The sequence below is a fragment of the Apteryx rowi genome, unplaced genomic scaffold (genome assembly GCF_003343035.1).
Source record: "Apteryx rowi isolate R43461 unplaced genomic scaffold, aptRow1 scaffold_718, whole genome shotgun sequence".
NCBI classification, from domain to species: Eukaryota; Metazoa; Chordata; class Aves; order Apterygiformes; family Apterygidae; genus Apteryx; species Apteryx rowi.
In genome coordinates, this window is record NW_020451003.1 from 16,960 (window position 1) to 26,394 (window position 9,435).

At 46.6% G+C, this 9,435-nt stretch overlaps 1 protein-coding gene across 2 annotated transcripts; it reads left to right on the top strand.

Annotated features, from left to right (window-relative positions):
- Nucleotides 1-1,477: 1,477 nt before the first annotated feature.
- Nucleotides 1,478-9,375, top strand: COQ9 (coenzyme Q9). Of its 2 annotated transcripts, none has more exons than XM_026087466.1 (8): nt 1,478-1,716; nt 2,332-2,467; nt 2,841-2,983; nt 3,260-3,344; nt 4,533-4,637; nt 6,648-6,803; nt 7,210-7,263; nt 9,234-9,375. In XM_026087466.1, exons 1-8 carry the CDS (start codon nt 1,493-1,495, stop codon nt 9,267-9,269), a joined length of 939 nt encoding a protein of 312 aa, XP_025943251.1. In that variant the 5' UTR covers nt 1,478-1,492; the 3' UTR covers nt 9,270-9,375. The 2 variants fall into 2 exon arrangements, with proteins under 2 accessions (XP_025943251.1, XP_025943252.1); XM_026087467.1 differs by lacking the exon at nt 9,234-9,375 and adding an exon at nt 7,583-9,211.
- The last annotated feature ends 60 nt before the right edge of the window (nt 9,376-9,435 follow it).

Below are 9,435 nucleotides of genomic sequence, written 5' to 3' on the forward strand. Positions count from 1 at the left end.
GCCACGGCGGGCCGGCCTTGGGGTCGGGGCGCAGGCAGCCGCCTGGCTCGGCTCCGGCTTTGGCCGTGCTGGCGAGGCGCTGGACGCTTGGCACGGCGCAGGGGTGCAGGCCTCGGCCTGGGAGCCGGTAACAGTTTTGCCCTGGAGTCCACGTGGACAACGAGGGCGAGCCCTTCCTTACCGGCTCTCCACATGACAGGGCAATAGTTAGGAAGCTCGGAGGCAAATGACCTTACTGATAACGGTCTCTTCTGGAAAATGAAGCGGTCGGATGAAGGATATTGCATAGGCCTGCTTTTAAAACGTGCTAGCTACGGTTAAGATGTAAAGAAACTCGTTTTTGATGGTCAGCAGATTGGCCCGTTAAACCTTTCTACACCCTGAGTAAAACTGTCCCGTGCTGTATACATAAGGCTTTCCCCGGAGAGTGAACTTGCAGGATCTCTGGGCTGCGCTGTGCGCAGAGACTGTTCTTTCTGAGCCAAGCGCAGCCAGTCGAAAATGTTAAAACTTGCTTATGGGACGAAAAAAAGGCTAACAGCATTTCTGGCGTTTGCAAGCCGGCGCTATTCAGTCCAGCACAGTCAGTCCAGCAAAAATCAACCCCCTCTTTTGATCAAGAGAAATTGGACTGGTGTGTCCGTCAGAAAAATCATTGATCTGCATATAAATATTACATGACAATTTAGCTAGCTTTCCTTTTCAGCCGCGTGCGGGTTTAATGTCTGAGTCTAGTTCCCGCTCTAGCACTTACATAACAAGCCCTGCACATTCTTTCCGCCGCGTACGGCTTGACACGACTCTCAGAATAGCTGGCAAAGGAATTCAGTAAAACAGCTGGCCGGCTTATTCGTTCTTTTTTTCATCACTGTGGAACATTTACCGGAAAACTGAAGTAAGAGATTGGTTTCCTGTGAGTTTGCAAAGGAAAATGGGTTGTCAGTAAACCCAGGACTTAGGGTTGAGTGCTTTTTAAGAGCAGGTTTGTCCCTTTAAGATATATGCAACCTGAGCTTATTAAAAAACAAAACCTCAAGGCAGTTAAATTAAAAATTCTCATAGAATAGCCATGATTGAAAGACGTGTTGTCTTTGAGTCATCTTAGAACTCGACACAGTGATCAGCACGTTGTATCTGTTAAGACTGCTGTCTCTCCTGAGTATCACTCATCCCTTGTCCCGGGCTCAGTGGTCGACACTTCCAACTGATCTGTGGACCCAAAAGGACCAAAAAGGAGAGGCTGTGCAGGACTCTGATAAATGCTTGTTTGCACGGTCGCCAGTGCAAGACTGTGAAAGTCCTTGCTGTGGAAGCAGTGCTGTCTGCAGGGGTCTCTTTCTCACAAAACGCGTTCTCTTTATTTTCATCAAGTAAATGTCATCCTCAGCTGGGAGGGGTTTTTCTCCGAAGTAGAGAAATACTGTCTCCCTCCAGAATTTTCTGGGTCTTTCAGCAGTATTTGCCACAGCTCTCTTCTTCCCCTTACGTTCCCATGCTTTTCTCTTGTTTGAAGGAGACGTCTGACTCTCTCGTTTCCATTTCAGTGGTCAGGTGCCAGCTCTACCCACCCCAGTGCGCCTTCCACGCCTCAGCTGTGCTCAGGAGAGTCTTGGATGAGCACAAGAAGGAGCCATCAGCATCTTCCTCTCAGCAGCAGTTTGATTCCCATCCTACAGATCACCAGCCTGAGCAGGAACCTCAGGGCCCTCGCCCCAGGTAACTTATTTAGCTCTTTTTTAGTGCTCTCCTGTCAACAGTGGGATTGGAAGGCCTTGCTCTGCTGAAACTCATGTCTGCTCAAAGACAGCGAGATCCAGAGTTAATCCAGAGCGTCAAACTTCAGCAGCTGGAGATCTGATTTGCTCTGACAGTGCAAATTCCACTGGCCATCGCAGAGTCAAGGTGGGACTTGCTTTCAGGAAGGAACCTCTGTAGCCTGCAAAGCACGAGCCTTCACTTCTGGATTTTTTTCTGTAAATTTACAGTTATGTTGTCCATCTGTCCGTAAATTTAAAGGCCATTAGAAAAACTTATAGTTAGCATAGTTTTTTTTTTTTTTAAAGGAGGTTGATATCTGAGCCTGATCAGTCTCCAGATAACCATCTCGATCGAGACCTCCCTTATTTCTATCTTTTCCCCTTATGACAAAGGTTGATTAAGAATCCTTTTTCCGGAATGGTAGGATTTTGGAGGAAGAGGTGGGATTTTGTACTAAACGAGCAGATCTTGAAGTGTGTCTGCACACAGCGGTGGCAGTGAATGAACGGTAGAGTCCAGGTTGCTGACGTTTGATGGTGACGTTCCCCTCACTGTAACAATACCTTCTCATAGTTACACTGGCCAGGGCGGCCAGGAGTCTGAGGACTATGAGAGCGAGGAGCAGCTGCAGCATCGAATCCTCACAGCAGCGCTGGAGTTTGTGCCTGAACATGGCTGGACCGCGGAAGCCATTGCAGAGGGAGCCAAGGTATGCGGGGAGAGAAGCGAAGAACCAGTTGAAAACTGGACGGAGCTGACGTTCAAAGACAGCCAGGCCTGCATGCTTCCCCCACATACTCTTGGGCAACGCACCCTAGTCAGGGTGGTTATACCAGCAAATGAGACTGGGCAGAAACGAATCCCAGCTACTACAAGATAACGCTGTCAAAGTTAAACTAAGGCACAACGTACAGTAGTGATCCTAAAGAGAGGAACACATGTACACAAAGAGCTTTTTAATGCAGTATTGTTCTGTTTAAATTTACATAGCATCATATACAAAATAAATACAAAATATTTCCTAGCTGGATCCTGCTTGGTAATGTATGACCTGGTCTATCCTCCTTTCCTTTTCCCTGCAGACCCTGGGTCTCTCCGTTGCTGCGGCAGGGATGTTTCACAGTGATGGCAGTGAACTGATCCTGCACTTTGTGTCTCAGTGCAACACCAAGCTCGCTGAGCTGCTGGAGCAGGAGCAAAAACTAGTGCAGCTGGGCGAAACAGAGTGAGTGCTGGGTATGAAAAGACACCTTCCTTGGCACACAAGTATTTGGGATTGGATAAATAGAGGGGTTATCCAGGAGACAGATACTTAAGTAAAAGTGTAACTTATCCAAATAAACCTACCTTCTTTGACACAGAGTTGGACCAGAGGTAGGAAGGATACATAACAGTTTGTATCTCTAATGCTGAAGCAGGACAGAGGTTGATTTTTTTTTTTCAAGTTCAGAATTGAGTTTAGCTTAGATATTCTTCATATTTGCATTTTTTCCTCTTCCAGAAAGAAGGCTACAGATCAGTTCCTGAGAGATGCTCTGGAAGCCAGACTAAGGATGCTGATTCCATATATTGAGAAGTGGCCCCAGGTATAAAATGAGTATAAGGATTGTCTTTCTTGTCTGTATTTTAAACATCCTGTGGCCTTTAACCCAGTCTCTGCACCAGACTGGTTCAAGGCTGTAAATGAAATCTGCGGTAGGTGTTTCAAATGATTTGTAGCTTCCAAGAGGAGAGCACCCTTGGAAGGAGGCAATTAAAGGTGTCTTTGGAACAACACTATTTCTTGCAGTTCCCGAAAGGCAAACCTCTCTGTTGTTCACTCCACCCACCTGGGATCCGCAGGGGATAACCTGTGTCTCCACTTAGTTGTACTTGAAGCATTGTTGCAAGTTAGGCTCCTTGCAACGCTGTTGCAGCTGCACTGGTATCGCCTGAAACTTGGAAATGCAGAACTACTGCTTTGCTGCAAGAAACTGCCCTGCCTAGCGTGTGAGTGAGCAACTCTTGACAATCTGAGGAGGGTAGCTCTATAAACTGAGAGGGTTCTTGCTCCAAATTCAGATTTAATTCTCAAGCCGTTCTTCCCAGGGTCAGAAGGGAATTGTGCCATAGTAAAAAATAAAGTGTTTCCATTGAGCAAAGAGGTTGCTACAAAGTTAACCTTTGTTGGCCAATTTAACCATCGCTGGTCTCTGGACAGCTGACTCCGGCGCTTCCTGGGGAGAGAGAAGGGAGGATTCACACCTTTGTTAGCATAACTTTGTCAGGGATGTGGTTGGTTTGTGACTCTTGCTGACATACGTGTTATTACATTCTTAAAAGGCTACGAGATCTCAGTAGGGCCATCATGGCTATATCTATTCTGCCCTTGGTAGCTGGGTTTGAGTTCAAAGTCGAATCCGGAGAACCAAGCGATTTGATTCCCTGCCCGTAGGGACGCAGCACAAGTGTGAGTCAGCTCAGCCTGTGCTGGGTTTCCATGCCTGGAGAGGCAGCTCAGGAGAGCCAACACATGGCATCCGAGCTGAGCAGAGAGCTCGGGCTCCGGTATGTGCCGAGTTGTGAGCTCAGCTGCCGCACTGTACATTCCTCACAAAACTTGCTTCTTGGAAAGACCAGTGCCAGCTGAACGGACCTTGGAGGACTTGCCATGGGAGAAGCAGGCAAGTCAGTCGCAATAGGGAAAAGATACCAGAGCAAAGAAATGTTGCTTTGTTTGATGCTACGTCCTTCTCTCTTTGACTCTTCCATTTATCTGTCTATGTCCTTCTCAGGCTCTGAGCATCCTGCTGCTCCCACATAACATCCCTTCCGGCTTCAACCTCCTCACCAGCATGATTGATGATATATGGCACTACGCTGGAGACCAGTCCACAGATGTAAGTCTTTCTGCTGGGCTGGTTAGGGCTCTGCACGTCAGCAAAGCGAAGGATTGAAATAGGCACTGGCCTGTGTCTCTCTTGAAATGTTGAACGGGGACGACGTTTTCTGAAGCGCCTGCGGGGCTTCAGAAGCTATATTCTAATTTCCAAAGAGGCTTAGGAGCCAATGGAAATCACTTTTTAGGCAAATTAAAAGCACCTACTTTCCTAGACGTATTTGTAAGCGCTTCTTTTTTAGAACCCAGACAAAATTGCTGAAATTTTGAATTAGTGACTAAAAAGTTGATACACTATTCAATTAGCAAGAAATATATCTCTGTTGAAGCAGCTGTCTCTTCCACCAGCAATAGCATTTAATGATTTTACTTGAAAAGCTTTAAAGAATCTACCTAAAAATACCAGTAGCTTATTAAAGCTTTCATCTTTCTGGCAGGAAATAAAAGAAAATTATAACCTTAATTAAAGCAATTAATAAATTATTTTAATTCATATAGATGTAGGGAGAGATGGGAAAAACTAAATGAACTATTTTAACAAACTACTTTAATAAACTTCTTTTATGTGAGTATAAAAGAGAAGCTACTGCAGTGAAAAATAAATAAGATGATGGAAAAATTAAAGGAATAAGCCAGAAAAGAACTGAAAGGTCGTGATTGCATCAGGAACTGCAAGTCCCTTATGGGTTATGAAAGTCGCAGTGACACATCAGAGTCAGTGCCTGCACTGAGCCGTTCCTGAAGTCTCCTCACTGACTCAAGCAACAGAAGAGGTTCTTAAGCCTTTTTTTTTTTAACCTTTTATTTGCACCTTCTGATTGATATGCAAGAGTTTTCTTGGTGAGCTGCAATACTGATTGCACTCCCTCTTTTCCCAGTAAAGGGGTTTAATGTCACTTGCAGTAGAGCCCTCTTCAGAAAGCCAGGAGCTAGGTAGACTTTACACCCTTGCCTTGGGGACCCCTTCATGTGCTTTTCAGAGCAGGAGGAGAATCAGCACAAAGAATTCCGTCTCCGTCTCTCCGGGAGAGACCAGCTGCACCCGGCAACATGAGGGATCAAAGTTTGCAGGTCGTGGTGCAAACAGTAGAGCTTTCAGTCAAACAGTTGTTTCATTTCTCTGGTGTTTTTTAATCATGAATGGAACAGCCAGTATTTTTAAAAGTACCTGGATTGTTTAACCACCATAATAGCAGCAAATGAGGTTGAAGACCCATTTTTATAAAAATATGTAATTTTTATCTGCCAATGATTCAAGTGCAGCTGGAAAAACTGAGGAGAGTTTCTGGGGTTGTTTTGTGCATCTTTGCACTGCTGTAACCTATTGTTATAACGCATCCCACAGCATTGTTGCCAGCAGTGTACTGATGCATTTAGAGGCTCAGCAGGCAATACTGGGATTTCAATGATAGGATTTGGGAAAGGTGTATCTCCCTGTGGTGTCTTGTTCGTTTCTGTCATCTGTTGGTTCCCTTTCTGGGAACCAACAGATGTGGTCTTTCTGGTGCAAACTACAGCTGAAGTTCAATATTAAATATAGAATTTTTTCTACTAGGTTAGATCTAGAATTGTAGCCTTGTATTTCCTGATAGGAGTCTTTAAGGCAAGATGAACTCTTGCTCAACGCAGCCGGCTAGCTGGGCAAGGGAGAATTCCTTTCTGTATGCTGCAGGTGCCTGCTTGCAACCAGAAGCAGGTGGTGGTGATTGTCACTACTTTGTTCAGCAGTTTTATACAAGTACTTGTGACCTCTGTGTGGTGCCACGGGAGCAGCTGTGCTGTCAGGTGTCACTGTTGGAGGGTGGCCCACTGCATCACAGAGACAAGTGATCCAGGAGTGAATGTGCAGTCCTAGAGCTCTGTTCACTAAGCAATTCCTTTCACCCGGGGCTGCCCAGTTGCTAATGATGGAGGGATGCTATCCTTTTTTTACTTGTTGTTCTCTGCTCTGCTTTCGTGGTCTGCATCCTTACAGGATTCAGGTCAATTCTCTCAATTCACACCCTTGCAGTTTAACTGGTACACTCGTCGGGCTGTGCTCACCGGCATCTACAACACCACGGAACTGGTGATGATGCAGGACTCATCCCCTGACTTTGAAGAGACTTGGCGCTTCCTGGAGAACAGGGTAGCTGATGCCATGAACATGGGCAATACAGCTAAGCAGGTAATGTTGTCGGCAAGGTCTATACGCAGCGTCCCCCTCTGCCGTAATATATGCGCAGACAGAGCTGGCTTTTCGATCGTGCAGGTCACATGCCTGCTTAGAAACCGCCTTGTACCTACCTACTTGCAGGTGACTGCATAAATGCTATCAGTTCAGCACCAATAAATGCTTAGGTATTTTCTAATAAAGTGACATACAGGCACCTCTCTATATCATACTGGCCCATTTAACTAGGAGACATATATTCCCAGGAAATCCCTTCTTTGTTTCTTATCTCTGGCTATTATTAATCTGCAGTGCTTGGCTTATATGAGCACCTTCCTGTAGCAAACATGTTTGTCACATCTCTGTATTTGGTGTAATGGCAGAAGAAAGCTAGAGGTCATGTTCCCCTCATGTCTCCTAGGTACAGTCAACCGGAGAAGCTCTTGTCCAGGGACTGATGGGAGCTGCAGTTACTGTAAGTAATGCTGAAACCAGCAAGGCTTTAAGGGCAGAATTGTTTCTGTTCCCTTCCACGCTTAATGTCAGCATGTTCTTCCTCCCAAATCTAGAGGACAGCAAGAAAGAGATTTCTCTTTCATAACTTAACTACGTGTAAGGATGACTTTCTGTGTAGTTGGGAGTCAGTTTGCTATTCTGTGGTGAAAGCACTTGTAATATGGTGCAAAAATAAAGCTGCAGCTGCAGGATGAGTGATCAGGATGAGAGACAGGAGATCAGAATAAAGATATAAAACTGTTCTCCATCTCTTGTAACACAGTCTCTTCCTCTGCCAGTCTCTGCATTGGAGATCTTGACAGGAGATCTGTGTGCCCGTGGAGACGCAAGAGGTGACACTTTTCCCTAACCCATAGCAGAATTATGTCCTCAATCTGCATTCTGCGAAAAGACTGCTTGGGTTGGCATGGCTTGCCTGAAATGCAAATGGAAGCTCCTGTCGCCTCTGGCGAGCTCATTGTCCACGTTAGGGTGTCTGCCAGTGTTTTTGGCCAAATTGCTACCTGGCAGACAATCATGATCATGACCTGCCTCTAGAAGTTGCTTTCGTGGTCTCGCTTGATTGCAATATCCTTCCAAAGAATTCATTCAATTCTTGGTAGCATCCCAGGCTGCTGTGTTCCCATTAAAGATAGCTGCATTTTTCCGTAAGACATGAAGTAATCCCTTGTGTACTTAAGAATGATTTTTAAAGAGCTTCGAGGCCCACTGTGATGGTTTATTTGGATGCCTCCCATTGCGTATAGCATCAAAGTTATTTCCTGGTTGCCAGAAATACATTTCCTTTGTGCTTACAAGTACAAGAAAAATCCTGAGACATAAATTAGAAATCAGTTCTACTGTATGTTGTAGTTCTCGAGGATCTCTCCCACCTCCTTCCACCTGCAGCTATGGCGGATTCATTTCACATGCTTAGTGTTTCTCAGCCTCTCTCTGCATTCACACCCATGACACTTGCCAAAAGCACGGTAGGATCCTCTACCAAAGAAATTCAAATGCAACTTGTTAGTATTCATCGTGTGTCAATATGATGCTCCACTATGAATTGCATCTGTGAAGTTTATGTCCCATTACTGGATGTTTAGTCTTATCTGTGCAATGGGAAGAATTACAAAAAACCACTAGAGCATTCTTCTGAAGGGAAACGGGTAGCAGCCAGCTGGTTAGTGCAAAAATATCAGTGTGTTAAGTCCGAGAAGGAACCAGGATGGGTCTCCCAAGTCCAAAGCCGCAGCCGGGACAGGGGTACTGAGCTCTCCAAGTTCATTCACAACAGATAAACAAGCTTACCGTCAGTAGGCTTCAGTTCAGTGTGCCTGGGTATATACAGTCACACAAATCGAAACAAGCTGACACCCACTAACCTAGAAAGTAAGAAAGGGCTTTCAAAGCTCTTGGGGATACATCCGGCTGTTCCCCCGAGTGGCTCTAGAGCAACGTTTCTCCAACCTTTTTGCATTAACCCTCTTCTTTTGAGCGTAAATCACACCTTTCATCATCATGTCTCAACTTTGAAACTCACAAGCAAATACAGCCACTCTTAACATCTACTTCAGCTTTCATACTCCGAAATAGGTGTTACATGATGGCATTGGAAGCAGCAGAGACCACAGCAGAGCAGAAGCCGACGCGTGTGCCTTCCAGGCTGCAGCGTGTGCCATTCGTACCCAGAGGCGCAAATTTCCGCCTCCCGGATTGAAAAGTGCTGCTCATCCTGGCAGCCTGGGAGGATGGGTTAGTCCCAGAGCTGAGCCGCGAAAGGGGCATGCGGTGCGCGGGGATCGGTTTTGGCGGTGGAGGCAGAGCCTTCCCTTGAATAAGCAAAGATTCCCGGCTGCCTGGAAGGAAATAGGTGCGCAGCGCTTTTGCCGGAGGCACTAACGATGCTCAACCTTTTAATTTCCTTCCCGTTCTCCACGTATCCCACAGATAAAGAACCTGACCGGGCTGAACCAGCGTCGGTGAGGAGGCAGCGGCCGGCAGCACGCGGGGCTCTGCCGCCCCCCGCGCCGCCCCGTCGGACTTGTGTCGCCGCTGGAGCCGCGCTGGCGGCGCCGCCCGCGCTGGCGCCTCTCCGGGACCGGCCGAGCGCGGCCGCCCGGGCTCCCTGTTTGCGCCCCCTCCCCGGTTC